Source organism: Hemiscyllium ocellatum, chromosome 7, assembly GCF_020745735.1.
Source record: "Hemiscyllium ocellatum isolate sHemOce1 chromosome 7, sHemOce1.pat.X.cur, whole genome shotgun sequence".
NCBI classification, from domain to species: domain Eukaryota; kingdom Metazoa; phylum Chordata; class Chondrichthyes; order Orectolobiformes; family Hemiscylliidae; genus Hemiscyllium; species Hemiscyllium ocellatum.
Genome location: NC_083407.1, coordinates 101,774,462 through 101,791,082, shown reverse-complemented (window position 1 = coordinate 101,791,082; position 16,621 = coordinate 101,774,462). Strand labels below are relative to the sequence as shown.

At 43.4% G+C, this 16,621-nt stretch overlaps 1 protein-coding gene across 4 annotated transcripts in view; it reads left to right on the top strand.

Annotated features, from left to right (window-relative positions):
- Positions 1 to 16,621, top strand: part of agap1 (ArfGAP with GTPase domain, ankyrin repeat and PH domain 1) — a 788,284-nt gene that overhangs the window by 350,521 nt on the left and 421,142 nt on the right. For all 4 annotated transcript variants that reach the window (XM_060827602.1, XM_060827601.1, XM_060827600.1 and 1 more), the window contains exon 2: positions 614 to 672. In XM_060827602.1, coding sequence (XP_060683585.1) covers positions 614 to 672 — 59 coding nt within the window. The remainder of the gene's footprint in view (positions 1 to 613; positions 673 to 16,621) is intronic.

Genomic DNA, 16,621 nt, shown 5'->3' with positions numbered 1-16,621 from the left:
AAGATCCATGACACTATCTGAAGATAACCAAGGGAGTTAAAAATTTAATACCCCTTTCCCCCAGAGCACAGATTGCAACCTTTCCTTTTGGTTTAAAGTGTGTGGGAATTTTGTTTACTTTGAATATGTTAGTATTCACATTAGATTGATCATAAAGTTGTGCTTTGGACCTTTGGGTCTGCGGGCTTAATTGTTTAGAAATTCTTTATGCTGACTACTGCAAAAAGTGCCTGGAGAGTGTTTTAGTTATGATTTTGAGCCAGATGCCCATGCAGCAAATTGACTTTGTCTGCTAATATTTTGCTCTGACAATCACTGCTGAGATTTGAAACTTGGGACATGTGGAGGAGTGGAGCATATCATTGTTTTGGGAGGAAATTTCAAACTTTATCAATGGCTTTTGTGAAGATGAGGGCTAATTTTAAGGATAGAGTAGACTTCACCTCAGTACTTCACTTAACAATCGCTGTATTGTAATTAGCAGTCTCCTATTCTTCTCTAAATTGCAGTCTTTTTAAAGTCACAGCCATAATGTTGCTTAGCATTTTTCAAATATTATATTTCTTAGTTTTTCAGAGTTTATTAACTTATATTATGGTTCTCTGTTTTGCAGATGCATTTGTGAACAGCCAAGAGTGGACTCTTAGTCGATCTGTGCCAGAACTTAAAGTGGTAAGCATGGTTACCAGTGCACTTAAATAAGGCACCATTCCAACAAAAAATATCTTCTTGGAAAATTTTGTTAACATTATGTTAATCCTTGATTTTTTTTTTGTCTGAATTCTGTGATGAGTGTGTTTTCATTAATAGGCACATTATCAACAAATTGTAAGTACAGGTATACCAACCTTTATCCAAAATTATTGGGGCCAGTTGTTTTTTGGAATTTGGAATTTTCCAGATTTCTGAATAAATGAAATTTTTAAAAATGATCACACAGCAGACCCAAGTGTAAATAGTACGTATGCTGAGAGACAATTGACGGCTGTCAGTGCTGGGCCACCCCGTCACATCTAATCTGAATGACATGGGTCAAGTGGGTGTGGAGTTGTTTTCACACACCAAACAACCTTGTTATACAGAAAACAAAACTTCACGAGAAACCTTCGGATCTTGGGAGCTGTTTGGATTTTGGAATTTTAGATAAAGATTTGTGCACCTGTAGTCAGTTAAGCTCGCATTGTGACTCAGTTGTTAGAAATCACATTCTTTCATAGATAAGGATCTTTCTCTTCAAACAAAAGGAACATTTTCAAGAACAATCAGGTGCCTGGGGAGCGTCTAGTTCCCTATTGCTTTTTACATGGCAACACTTTGACCCCTTGGAGTCAACTTGCCAGTTTGAAATTTAACATTCTTGTGTTTGTTCTGATGAGTGCAAAACCAAAAGCTTCAATGAAAGTCATTTTTCATTCTATTCTATATTTTTCCACATAAAGTCATAAGATGTACAGCGCAGAAACAGACCCTTTGGTCCAACTCATCTAGCAGACCAGACATCCTAAATAAACCTAGTCCCATTTGCCAACATCTGGCCCATATCTCTCTCCACACTTCCTACTCCTGTAAGCATCTAGATGCCTTTTGAATGTTGTAATTTACCAACCTCTATCACTTCCTCTGGCAGCTCGTGCCATACACGCCCCACCCTCTGCATGAAAGTGTTGCCGCTTAGGTCCCTTGTAAATCTTTCCTCTCTCACCTGAAACCTATGCCCTCTAGTTTTGGACTCCCCTATTTTAGGGAAAAGATCTTTGTTGTTCATTTTTTCTGTATCCCCCATGATTTTGTAAACTTCTATAATGTCACCCCTCAGCCTCTGATGCTCCAGGGAAAATAGCCCCAGCCTATTCAGCCTCTCCCTATAGCTCAAACCCTCCAGTCCGCGTAACATCCGTGTAAAACTCTTCTGAACCCTTTCATGTTTAACAACATCTTTGCTATAGCAGGGAGACAAGAACTGAGTGCAATATTTTAAAAGTGGCCTCCCCAATGTCCTGTTCAGCTGTAACATAATCTCCCTACTCCTATATTAAATGCACTGGCTAATGAAGACAAGCTTGCTAAACATAGTCTTCATCACCTTATCTATCTGTGATTCCATTTTCAAGGAGCTATACATGTGTATTCCTAGGCCTCTTTGTTTGACAACTCTTCCCAGGCCAGTATAAGTCCTGCCCTGAATTGCCATACCAAAATGAAACATCTCATATTTATCTAAATTAAACTCTGTCTGCCACCCCTGGGCCCATCTGTCTCTTGAGTAGATTCCCATGGCTGACCCATTCTTGAGTACTTGTTATTCTCTACTTAAACCATCTCTGTGTTCCTCGATGAGATTCCAGAGTAACTAGAGTGTCTGTTATTCTATATAACTTCTCAATTGCAGTCCAGTCTATAATTCACTCCCCATTATTGATTATTGGATGCGTAAACCACACTGAAGCCCTCAACTATAGTCCTGTCAGTAACTCGCTCCATGGTGTCTGTTATGCTATGCATAAGCTTGCTGAGAAATCAGTTATATTCCAGTCTGTAACTCATTACAAACTAAATGGTTGAATGTTGAACTGGGAGCAGGAACAGAGAAAGCTGCAGTTTTAATTTCTGCTACATTCTGTTTTCTCCAGAAAAATTAGTATTATGGAATGCAGCTGTTCAATACTGCAGCTTAATACCATATCCTTGAGGGCTAATAGGAATGAGGGATAAATGTTAGCCCAGTCAGTGATGCTCATATCCTGTGAATGAATAAAAAAAAGGCCCTTGCCTTCCCAATCACTTGCTACCCCTGCAGACTAACTCCGTGTGAGTTATATGCCAGGATACCCAGATCCCTTTGGACCTCAGAGTCCTGAAACATCTCCATAGTTAAACTGAAGTCTCTTTATTGATTCTTCCTGACAAACATCACATTCTCCACTTAATACTGCATTGGACAAAGTTTTACCCACTCATTTACTAACTCTACATTACTCAATTTGAAAACCCCTTACAACCTCTTCACAATTTACCTTCCAAACTATTCTCACCAATAACATGTTCAGAAAAGACTGATCTGATTTAATGCCTGTTGAAATCCAGATATCCTTCTGTCACTCTCTGTCCTTTGGTTAGTGTTTGTCTCTGCCTGTTTCTGTCTCCTTCCAGAATAGCTTCCCCTGACGCTGATCTTTGCTGAAACTGGATGTTGCAGTACAGCTTGAGAAACATGGGCATTGCTATTTCGTTGAAGTGACTGTTTGTTTATTTTTATTTTCTTAATCAGTGAGTGTTGTTAAGCCACACTATTGTAAGAGCATCAATGCCAAGCCTGGCTCTTCCCTTACCCACTGTTCAGAAAAATCTATGTTGTAACATGGCTCTTTGAAACACACCTTGGCTTTTTCCACACTTCCTTCCCTATCAGGACGTTGGCTCATTCCTGCTGTCATTAAGAACTGAATTTTTTTTGTCTTTAATTCAGTGAGATATTGGAGGAATACAATGGCCTTATTTATTTCTAATTTATGCTGCAGAAAATTACTCACCTATGAGTTCTTTGCAAACATACAATTTATTATTTGAGAGTTTTTAATCATGTAATTGCTTATTCATCTTGAGACATCTGATCTGTATGTGTGACATGTTGGCATGATCACAGTGATGTAGAATATATATTATTAGTTTAAAATTGCTTCTAACACATAGAAATACAAATATTTTCCATGCTGGATATGTAATTACTCAATTATTGTTTAGAAGAATAGCATTTTTGTGGAAAATCGTTAGCTTCCAAATTGCAGATTTCAGTTTGGTGTCTGCATTGGTTATCACTTGTTGGTAAGTAAATAAGCAAGGCTAGGTTATGGAAGCAGCATTTCCACTACCAGAATTTAACAAAGAAAATCATCAAATGCTTTTACTTTCCTGCGTGCAACATAAAAATACTGGATTTTGCAAAAGAATAATTGGGTGGAATCTAATTGTCAGAGCCTGTCCTATGATAGTGATTTCCAGAGCAGATATTGCTCAAGCATCTCCTGTTACACCTCCCCCACAACAGAATAGTCATTCAGATACCTTCTGTATTCTGGGGTGCTTCTCACTCCTGAGCTTTCAAACAATAACTTTGCAGAGTTCACCTTGAACATTGCTCTGTCAGAATGCTGCTACTGCTCCTGTTTTCCACATTGTGTTTGAAGGAATGGAGAAATAGTCAACTATTTGTTGTATGCATGACCATCATTTGTTGCATTTGATTTGATTTGATTTAGGTGACAAGTCGCAAAAGGACCCCAAAATCAATGTACATGTGGAATTATTGTCCTTTGCAATGAAACACGGTTAATGTAGCTTTGATCCACTCTCTGCAATCCAATTGGGCAGGTGACAAGGGCATAGCTTGCTGCCTTCACCCTTCAGCCTTGTGCATATCTTCCCTCTCCCATCCTCCCCTTGCAGCTGTGCTTTGCTGTCCCCATTTCTTACAGCCACTTCTCTGCATTCTTGTTGCTGTTCTCCTTGCCTTCCCCACTCATATGCAGCCACTCTCAAGTGATTGCCAATCATCTTGTCAGAGTCTGTATTTGCATGGCTGCCCTCCCCCACTTTCACATGCAGCTGCCTTTTTTTGCTTTCCCCTGTCAAGTGTGTGATTACCTACCCTCACCATCTGTCGGTCTATAATATATGCGAGTAGGGGTCACTGGCTTAGCACAAGTAACCCATCTAGTGAGTCTCTAGATCCTGCCCACAGTTTCCAAAGTACAAGTCAAGAATGTGATGGAATACTCTTCATTGACTTGGACAAGTGCTACTCCAACAGTACTCTGGAAGCTTCACAATATCTCAGACAAATCACTCTGATTGATTGGCCCCTTTGTGTATTCACTCACTTTGCCACGGGCGCCTAGTAGTAGTAATATGTATCGTGTAGAAGATGCAGTACAGCAACTCATCAAATCTCCTTCAATCACACCTTCTAAACATAGAAACCCTACATTACAGAAGCAGGTCATTCGACACATCGAGTCCATACTGGCCCTCCGAAGAGCATCCCACCCAGACCTGCCCTGTCCCTGTAACCCTGCATTTCCCATGGCTCACCCCAGCCTGCACGTCCTGGACACTGGCCAATCCTGCACACCTTTGCACTGTGGGAGGAAACTGGAGCACCCAGAGGCAACCCACACAGGGAGAATGTGCAAACTCCGCACAACCAGGGTGGAATCAAACCCAGGTACCTGGAGCTGTGAGGCATCAGTGCTAACCACTGAGCCACTGTGTCACAACCACATATCTGCAACCTCTGACATTTAAATGGATAGAGCAGTGCTTTCACAGGAACACCATCGCTTATAAATTCCCCTCCAAGCTGTGCACAATTCTGACTTGGATCTATATCATGTTTCTTACTGTCACTGGATCAAAATCCATGAACACCCTGCCTAAAAGCACTGTTGGTGTATGTTGGCTTTTCGCATCAGAAAGCGGCGGGAGCTGGGCGGAAGTGAAGGCAGAGCGCAAAGCCGGTCGGGAAGGTAAGTGATTGTTATTAGAATGGGTGTTCTAGACCCCAGGTCCTATATAGTAGCGCCTCCCTCCCTCCCTCCCTCCTCCTCTAACCTAAATTAAAAGTCCACAGACTTGCCCTGAAAAGAGGGTCCAAGGAAGTTCCTGTATAGTCAAGAGTGAGGCTTTAGCTCAGGAGTCTTTGACAAGGAGGTTGAGTGAAGTGATTACGCCACAGAAGAGGGTGAAGACATGACTGCCAAGCTGGTTCAGTGTGCTACGTGCTTGATGTGGGAGGTCAACGACTCTGGTGTGTCTGGCTCGTATAAGTGTGGAAAGTGTGTGCACGTTCAGCTGCTGACAGAGCATATTGAAGCACTGATGAAAGAACTCTAGGATCTTAGGCTCATCCAAGAGAACGAGATCTTTCTGGACAAGACCTTCAGTGAGGTTATTACACCAATCGTACCAGAAGAGAGCAGACAATGAGGAAGGCAGAGAGGAGACAGGTGCAAGAGACACAGGGGGAAGTACCTGCCAGGAACAAGTTGAATCTTTTGGAAACAGTAGAGACAGATGACACTGCCAGTCTGCGAGGTGGCCAGGTCTGTCAATTAAAAGTTGGCGCAGAGGCAGAGCGGAAGAGTCGGACATCGCACAGAGCCGTGGTAATAGGGGACTCCGTAGTGAGAGGAACTGACCAGGGTTTTTGTGGCAGCAAACGGGACTTAAGGATGGTGTGTTACCTTCCTGGTGACAGGGTTAAATATATCACAGACAGAGTGCAGGAAATCCTCAAGGACGAAGGTGAAGAGCCAGAGGTGGAGGTACATGTTGGCACCAATGATGTCAGGAAGAAGAGGAACATACTACAGCAGGACTTCGGAGAACTAGGAAGAAGGCTGAAAACCAGGACGTCCAGGGTGGTTATCTCCGTTTTGCTTCCAGTTCCTCGGGCTGGTGAGGCCAGAAACAGGGAGATAATGGACTTGAACGTGTGGCTGGGGAACTGGTGCAGGAGCAAGAATTTAAATTCTTGGATCACTGGGGTATATTTTGTGGTGAGCATAAATTCTACAAGAGAGATGGTTTGCACCTTAATAGGTTAGGGACCAGCATTCTGGCAAGCAGGTTTGCTACTGCAACACAGCAACGTTTAAACTAAGTAGCGGGGGGGGGAGAAGGGACAAACTGGATGTTTAAGAAGTAAATTGAAGGGAAAGTTAGAATAAGGGAAGTCAAGAAAGACAACTGTATCAATGAAGCAGAAAACTCAAAAAGGGATCATGCTGTAAGATTGAATGAAATAGGAGTTGATGGGAAAGGTGAGGGCAGTAATAAATTAAAAATATTATACATGAATGTACGAAGCAATAGAAATAAGATGGATAAGCTTGAGGCTGTTTTAGAAATTGGCAGATACAATATTGTGGGGATAACTGAGACGTGGCTTTAAATGGACAGGGCCTGGGAAATGAATATTCAAGGCTATATGTGCTATCATAAAGACAGACTGACGGGCAGAGGGGGTGGGGTGGCCATGTTGGTAATGGATGATATTCAGTCCCTTGCGCGGGGGGACCTAGAATCAGGGGATGTAGAGTCAGTATGGATAGAGCTGAGAAATTCTAAGGGTAAAAAGACCCTCTTGAGAGTTATCTACAGGCCCCCAAACAGTAGTCTGGATGTCGGATGTAAGATGAATCAGGAGCTGAAATTGGCCTGTCGCAAAGATGTTACTACAGTTGTTATGGGGAATTTCAACATGCAGGTAGACTGGGAGAATCAGGATGGTATTGGACCTCAAGAAAGAGACTTTGTGCAGTGCCTCCGAGATGGATTCTTAGAACAGCTGGTGCTGGAGCTGACCAGAGAGAAGGCAATTCTGGATCTGGTATTGTGCAACGAGCCAGAATTGGTCAGGGACCTTGAAGTGAAGGAGCCATTGGAAAGTAGTGACCATAATACAATAAGCTTTAATCTGCAATTTGAGGGAGAGGGTACTATCGGAAGTGACAATATTTCTGTTGAATAAAGGGAACTATGGAGATATGAGGGAGGAGCTGGCCAAAGTTCAATGGTGCAATATCTTAGCAGGGATGACAGTGGAGGAACAATGGCAGATATTTCTGTGTATAATGCAGAAGTTGCAAGATCAGTTCATTCCAAAAAGGAAGAAAGATCCTAGGAGGAGGCATGGGTGGCTGCGGCTGACGAGGGAAGTTAAGAAACATATAAAGTTAAAAGAGAGAAAGTATAAACGGGAAAACGGAGGACTGGGAGGCTTTTAAAAAACAACAGAGGATTACTAAGAAGGAAATACACAGAAAAAATGAGGTACGAAGGTAAACTGGCCAATAATATAAAGGAGGATAGTACAAGTTTTTTTAGGTATGTGAAAGGCAAAAAAATAGTTAAGACTAAAATTGGGCCCTTGAAGACAGAAACAGGGGAGTGATATTACGGGGAACAAAGAAGTGGCAGAAGAGTTGAATTGGTACTTCAGATCTGTGTTCACTGGGGAAGGCACAAGCAATCTCCCTGAGGTAACAGTGGCTGAAGGACCTGAGCTGAAGGGATTTTTTTATTTGCCAGGAATTAGTGTTGGAGAGACTGTTAGGTCTGAAGGTTGATAAGTCCCGGGGCCTGATGGTCTACATCCCAGGGTACTGAAGGAAGTGGCTCGAGAAATCGTGGATGCATTGGTGATTATTTTCCAGAGTTCGATATATTCGGGATCAGTTCCTGCGGATTGGAGGGTGGCTAATGTTGTACCACTTGTTAAGAAAGGTGGGACAGAGAAAGCAGGAAATTAAAGACCAGTTGGTCTGACCTCAGTGGTGGGAAAGATGCTGGAGTCTATTATAAAGGATGAAATTATGACACATTTGGATAGTAGTAACAGGATAGGTCAGAGGCAGCATGGATTTATGAAGGGGAAATCATGCTTGACGAATCTTCTGGAATTTTTTGAGGATGTTTAACTCTGAAGATGGACGAGGGAGATCCAGTAGATGTAGTGTACCTGGACTTTCAGAAAGCTTTTGATAAAATCCCACATAGGAGGTTAGTGAGCAAAATTAGGGCGCATGGTATTGGGGGTAAAATATTAACTTGGATTGAAAGTTGGTTGGCTTATAGGAAACAACAAGTATGATAAACGGCTCCATTTCGGAATGGCAGGCAGTGACCAGTGGGGTACCGCAGGGATCAGTGCTGGGACCGCAGCTTTTTATAATATATGTTAATGATATAGAAGATGGTATCAGCAATAACATTAGCAAATTTGCTGATGATACAAAGCTGGGTGGCAGGGTGAAATGTGATGAGGATGTTAGGAGATTACAGGGTGACCTGGACAAGTTAGGTGAGTGGGCAGATGCATGGCAGATGCAGTTTAATGTGGATAAATGTATGGTTATCCACTTTGGTGGCAAGAACAGGAAGGCAGATTATTATCTCAATGGAATTAATTTAGGTAAAGGGGCAGTACAGAGAGATCTGGGTGTTCTTGTACACCAGTCAATGAAGGCAAGCATGCAGGTACAGCAGGTAGTGAAGAAGGCTAATAGCATGCTCGCTTTCATAACAAGAGGGATTGAGTATAGAAGCAAAGAGGTGCTTCTGCAGCTGTACTGGGCCCTGGTGAGACCACACCTGGAGTACTGTGTGCAGTTCTGGTCTCCAAATTTGAGGAAAGACATTCTGGCTATTGAGGGAGTGCAGCTTAGGTTCACGAGGTCAATTCCTGGAATGGAGGGATTACCTTACACTGAAAGACTGAAGTGACTGAGCTTGTAGACCCTTGAGTTTAGAAGACTGAGAGGGGATCTGATTGAGACACATAAGATTATGAAAGGATCGGACACTCTTGAGGCAGGAAACATGTTTCCGCTGATGGGTGAGTGCCGAACCAGAGGACACAGCTTAAAAATACGGGGTAGACCATTTAGGACAGAGATGAGGAGAAACTTCTTCACCCAGGCTGTGTGGAATGCTGTGCCCCAGAGGGCAGTGGAGGCCCAGTCTCTGGATTCATTTAAGAAAGAATTGGATAGAGCTCTCAAGGATAGTGGAATCAAGGGTTATGGAGATAAGGCAGGAACAGGATATTGATTAAGGATGATCAGCCATGATCATATTGAATGGTGGTGCAGGCTTGAAGGGCAGAATGGCCTACTCCTGCACCTATTGTCTATTGTTTAAACCACATAGACTACAGTTGTTCAAGAAGGTAGCTCACCATCAGTTTTTAAAGGGCAGTTTGGGATGGGAAATAAAGATGTTGCAGTTAAGAACCTGCCATTTAACTTCCACAGCTAATGTGAACCAGTCTGGCTACTCTGCTCAGTGTGAGCTCTGATTTCTAGCCTTGTTGCCTGTCTGAGTTAAGATGTTACAGTTCAGCATCTGGACTAGTCAGTGAAATGCAGTGATATCCTGATGAAGGTCTTTTGCTTGAAACGTCCATTTTTCTGCTCCTCTGATGCTGCCTGACCTGCTGTGCTTTTCCAGCACCACACTTTCTACTCTAATCTCCAGCATCTGCAGTCCTCACTTTTGCCGAGTGATATGCACAACCTGTGAATGGATCAAGAAAACCCAGGACAAATTATGTGTGGTACAGGTACTGTATATCACTATCTACTGAACAACCTTGGAATGACATTCTACCCAGTCACACTGTTGTGTTCCTCTCTGTTGTTTATCTCTCTATCAGTGACACTTCTTTACTATTTTTCACATATTGCAAACCCACAAGGAGCACTTAACTTCCACAGTAATTTGATAACTTATTACAGCCCTCAAAAATTGTCCCCTCCTTTTCTCTACCAAAATAAACAGTGATTGATCTACATTGTTAGAGGATGGATAATTAGGTGCTAGAAGACGGATGATTCTTCCTGCTCAAGAGAGCAATCTCCTAGTTATAGCGAGTGAGTTATGTAATGCTTCCTAACAGAGAAAGTAAGCAGTTTTTCATTGGTCTTTCTTTCGAATAATTTTCTGCATTCAAAATCTCATGCATTTTTACTTTTAGAAAAACATGTGAAAGTAATGCCTGATTGCCGGCCTGAAATTTTAGGGCCGGTTCTCTGCTTGCTTTGATGGTTCAGCGAGTAGAATAGTGTGCTCTGCGCCAACTGTTTCCACACATTGGCAACCACTGACCAATCTTGTTCAGTGCTCAACATGTCTTATCAAGTTGCCTCTAATGGCATGGTGCTTATTGGAAGTAGTCATGTAATTGCCGACTAATAACAAAGCACCAAAACAGACCCTTTGGCCCAACTCACCCATGCCAACCAGACTCCCTAAATTGAACTAGCCCCATCTGCCTGCATTTGGCCCATGTCCCCCTCAACCTTTCCTTATCCATATACCTGCCCAAATGTCTTTTAAAAATTGTAATTATACTCGCCTCTACCACTTCTTGGAGTCATAGAGTCATACTGCATGGAAACAGACCCTTTCATCCAACCTGTCCACGCCGACCAGATATCGCAACCCAATCTAGTCCCACCTGCCAGCACCTGGCCCATATCCCTCTAAACCCTTCCTATTCATATACCCATCCAAATGCCTTTTAGGATGTTGTAATTGTACCAGCCTCCACCACATCCTTTGGCAGCTCATTCTATACACGTACCACCCGCTGCGTGAAAAAGTTGTCCCTTTTGTCTCTTTTATATCTTTCCCTTCTCACCCCTAAACCAATGCCTTCTAGTTCTGGACTCCCCGATCCCAGTGAAAAGACTTTGTCTATTTACCCTATTCATTCCCCTCATAATTTTGTAAACCTCTATAAGGTCACCCCTCAGCCTCTGACGCTCCAGGGAAAACAGCCCCAGCTTGTTCAGCCTCTCCCTATAGCTCAAATCCTCCAACCCTGGCAGCTTGTTCCTACGTGCACCATGCTGTGTGAAAAAGTTGCCCCTGAAGCCTCATTTAAATGTTTCCCCTTTCACCTTAAACCTATGCCATCTAGTTTTGGACTCCGCTACCCTGAGGACGAAAAACCTTGATTATTCACTCTGTCCATGCCCTTCATGATTTTATAAATAGCTTTAATGTCACCTCTCAGCTTCCTCTGCTCCGGGGAAAGAAATCCCAGCCTATCCAGCCTCTGCATCTAACTCAAACCCTCCAGTCTTGGGTAATCAACTTGTAAATCTTTTTTGCACCCTTCACAGTTTAATAACATCCTCCGTATAACAGGGCGACCAGAATTGTGCACAGCACTTTAAATGTGGCTAAACAATAAGTTGTATGGCCTTACTATAACATTCCAAGTCTGTACTCAATGCTCTGACTGATGAAGGATGAATAATTTTAGAAAAGCTAATGTTTATTTTTCTGTCAAAAAACTAGAATACAAATGCATGAAAGTTATGTTATTGTCATGAAGAACTCTGGTAAGATTCCATTGGGAATGCTTCTGTTCTGGAAGGATACGTTCAGTCCTGGAATGGATATAGATGCCCTAATTTACATAAAAAAGGCTAAATTGCAAAGATGGGCTGTATGGCCTCAGCTTGTAATCCTTGAGTATAAAAGTTTAAGGAGTAATCAAATTGAAAGACATAAAATTGTTAAATGATTTGAGGTAAGCAATGAGAAACTGTTTTGCAAGGTGGGGAGTCTAAGACAGGAGGGTGTAATCTTAGAGCTAGACGAATTAGGGATATTGTCGTGAAGCACTTCTTCACAATAAGGGTAGTGGCACTCTGAACACTGGACACTGTCCCTTAACCAAAGTTTGAGGTTGTGTGTCATTCAAGAACTGAGGTTAATAAATATTTATTAAGCAAGGGTATTAATGGATGTGGAATGGAAAGTAAACTTGATTGAGATTGCCATGATCTAATTGCATGGTGAAACAAGCTCAAGAAGCTCATATGCTTAAATCTGAATTTAACTCCAGTGATCTTGTATGACCTTTGTGCAGTGCTGTAAACCTCCAGAGGCAATAGCAAATGTCAGCCAACAACCATTTTTGTAGCAGATCTGGATGTGAGTATGTACAGACAGGCACCAGTACTGTCCTGGGAAATAGTGGGTTTGCGATCAGGGACAGTCTACATCCAGAATACAAAGGAATTGGGAATGTGATATATATGACTTAAGAACAATAATGCCAAACCTTGTCTCTGTGTTTCCATTTGATACGGAACTAATATCAACTTGCCTTATTGGGTAGCACACTCTCCTGTGAACTCTGAAATCATGGCTTTAAGTCCCACTTCAGATATTTGAGCGCACCATCCAGTTTAACTTTTCCACTGCAGTACTGAGGGCATGCTGCACTTGTGGAAGTGCTGTCTTTCAGCTGAGACATGTCTGTCCCACTGAGTGGTTCTAAAAGTTTCCATTGCACAGTTTCAGAGAAGAGCATGGGAGTTCTCCCAGTGTCTTGGCCAGCATTTATTTCTTAACTAGTATCAGGCAAAGTAGATGATCCATTACTGATTAAATGTAAATTGCTAAATTCAAATTGTCTATCAATGTTTCCTCATTATTCTAATGATTTTTCAGAAAATCTTCATTGACTAGGGACTATTTTGAGTTATTCTTAGATCACAGGACTTTTTATTCAATCGTGGAATGTGGGAGTTGCAGCCTGGCCAGCATTAGTTGCCCAATTCTAGTTACCCTTGAGAAGGTGGTGGTGAGCTGATTTGTTGAACCCCTGCAGTCCATGTGCTGTAGGTTGACACACAATTTTCGTTAGGGAGGGAATTCCAGGATTTTGACCTACTGACAGTGACAGAATAACAATATATTTTCAAGTCAACATGGTTCATTGCTTGGAGGGAAACTTGCAGGTGGTGGTGTTCAGTTGTATCTGCTGCCCTTGTCCTTCTAGATGGAAGTGGTCATGGATTGGGAACATGCTGTCAAAGGATGTTTGGTGAATTTTTGCAATGCATCTTGTAGATAGTGATCACTGCTGCTACTGAGCGTTAGTCATGGAGGGAGTGGATGTGGTGCCAGTCAAGTAGCCAGCTTTGTCCTGGATGGTGTCAAACTTCTTCAGTGTTGCACCCATCTAGGTAAGTGGGAATTTTGCATCACACTCCTGACTTGTTTACTAATACCTTCCACCCCGACCTCAAATTTACCTGGACCGTCTCACACTTCTCCCTCCCCTTCCTAGACCTCTCCATTTCTATCTCAGGCGACAGACTCAACACGGACATTCACTATAAACCGACCGACTCCCACAGCTACCTAGATTATACCTCCTCCCACCCAGCCCCCTGTAAAAATGCCATTCCATATTCCCAATTCCTTCGCCTCCACCACATCTGCTCCCAGGAGGACCAATTCCAATACCGAACAACCCAGATGGCCTTCTTCAAAGACTGCAATTTCCCCTTAGACGTGGTTGATGATGCTCTCCACCACATCTCCTCCACCCTTGAAGCCCACCCCTCCAATCGCCACCAGGACAGAACCCCACTGGTCCTCACCTACCACCCCACCAACCTCTAGATCCATCGTATCATCCTTCGTCATTTCCGTCACCTCCAAACAGACCCCACCACCAAGGATATATTTCCCTCCCCTCCCCTATCAGCGTTCCGGAAAGACCACTCCCTCTGCAACTCCCTCGTCAGATCCACACCCCCACCAACTCAACCTCCACTCCCGGCACCTTCCCCAGCAAACGCAAGAAATGCAAAACTTGCACCCACACCTCCCTCACTTCCCTCCAAGGCCCCAAAGGATCCTTCCATATCCATCACAAATTCACCTGCACCTCCACACACATCATTTACTGCATCCACTGCAACCGATGTGGCCTCCTCTACATTGGGGAGACAGGCCGATACTTGCAGAACGTTTCATGGACACCTGTACCAACCAACCCAACCACCCTGTGGCTGAACACTTTAACTCCCCCTCCCACTCCAAGGACATGCAGGTCCTTGGCCGCCTCCATCGCCAGACCATGGCAACACGACGCATGGAGGAAGAGCGCCTCATCTTCCGCCTAGGAACCCTCCAACCACAAGGAATGAATGCAGATTTCTCTAGCTTCCTCATTTCCCCTCCCCCACCTTATCTCAGTCCCAAATCTCAGACTCAGCACCGCCTTCTTGACCAGCAATCATCTTCCCGACCTCTCTTCCCCCCCCCGGCCTGTCACCCTCACCTTAACCTCCTTCCACCTATCGCATTCCCAACGCCCCTCCCCCAAGTCCCTCCTCCCTACCTTTTATCTTAGCCTGCTTGGCACACCTTCCTCATTCCTGAAGAACGGCTTATGCCTGAAACGTCGATTCTCCTGCCCCTTGGATGCTACTTGACCTGCTGCGCTTTTCCAGCAACACATTTTTCACTCCTGACTTGTGCCTTGTACATTGTAGATTGGTTTTGGGGAGTTGGGAGATGAGTTACTGGCAGCAATATTCCTAGCCTCTGAACTGCTGTGACCTGTATTTTTATGGCAAGTCCAGTTGAACCTCTGGTCAATATTAACTCTCAGGATGTTGGATATTCAAAGATGGTAGTGCCATTGAATGTCAAGGGGCAGTGGTTAGATTGTCGCTACTGGAGATGGCCATTGCCTGGAAATTCTGTGGTGCAAATGTTACTCGCCATTTATTAGTCCAAGCTTGGAAATTGTCCATGTTTTGTTGCATTTGAACATGAATGGTTCAATCTCTGAGGAATCATGAATGAAGCTGAACATTCTGCAATCATCAGCGAATATCTCCATTTCTGACTTTATGATGGGGAGAAGATCATTGGTTAAGTTGCTGAAGATGGTTGGGTCTCGGACAACAGTTTGAGAAACTCTTGCAGAGATGACCAGGAACTAAAATGACTGACCTCCAACAACCACAATCATCTTCCTATGTACCAGGTATGACTCCAACCAGCAGAGACTATGCAATTGATACCAACTGAGCCCAGTTTTGGTAGGGCTGCTTGATGCAGCTCTCAGTCAAGTACACCTTGATGTCAAGGGCAGTCACTTTCACCTTACCTCTGGAATTCAGCACCTTTGTCCATGTTTGAACCTAAGGCTGCAATGAGGTCAAAAGCTGCGTGGCCCTGGCAGAACCCAAACTGGACATCACTGAGTAGGTTATTGCTGAGCAGATGCCACTTGGTAGCACTGTTGATGACATCTTCCTTCACTTCATTGTTGATCGAGAATAGACTGGGGCAGTAATTGGCCAGGTTGGATTTGTCCCGCTTTCTGTACCCAGGACATACCTGGGTGATTTTCCACATTGTCAGGTAGTTTCCAATGCTGTAACCGTACTGGAAGAGCTTGGTTAGGAAAGTGGCAAGTTGTGGAGCTCAAGTCTTCAGTACTATTGCCAGAATGTTGTTAGAGCCCCTGTAGTATCCAGTGTCTTCAGTGTTTCTTGATATCACAGCATGAATTGAATTAGCTGAAGACCGGTGTCTGTGGTGCTGGGAATTACTTAAAAAAGCCTACTTAAAAAGCCAAAACCTTCATTTCTGGCTGAAAATTCCTGCAAATATTTGAGCCTTAACTTTTGCATTGATGAGTTGGGCTCTTCCAGTGAGTTGTTTAATTGTCCATTATCATTCATGACTGCATGTGGTAGGACTGAAGAACTTAGATCTGATCTCTTGCTTGTGAGATTGCTTAGCTCTGTCTGTTACTTGCTGCTAATGATATGGTCCTGTTTGGTAGCTTCACAATTCTTAGGTATGCCTGGTACTACTGCTGTTGTGCCTTTCTGTACTGTCCATTGAACCAGGGTTGATCTCCTGGCTTAGTGGTAACGTTGAGTGGGGGATATTGTGGGCTATGAGGTTGCAGATTGTGTTGAGTACAATTGTGCTATTATTGATGGCCCATTGTGCCTCATGAATGCCCAAACCTGACTTGCTAGATCTGTTCAAACTCTGTCCAATGTGAAAGTGGGACATTGTCACCACAAGGACCATGCGATGGTCACTCTTACTAATAATGTCATGTACATGCCTCTGTAGTGGGTAGATTGGTAAAGGTGAGGTCAAGTATATTTTTCTCTCTTGCTTCCATCATCACCTCTTGCAAACGACTTAGCAGCTTTGATCTTTCGGACCCAACAGGCTCGATCATTAGTGCTGCTGCTGAGCTACTGTTGGTGGTCAT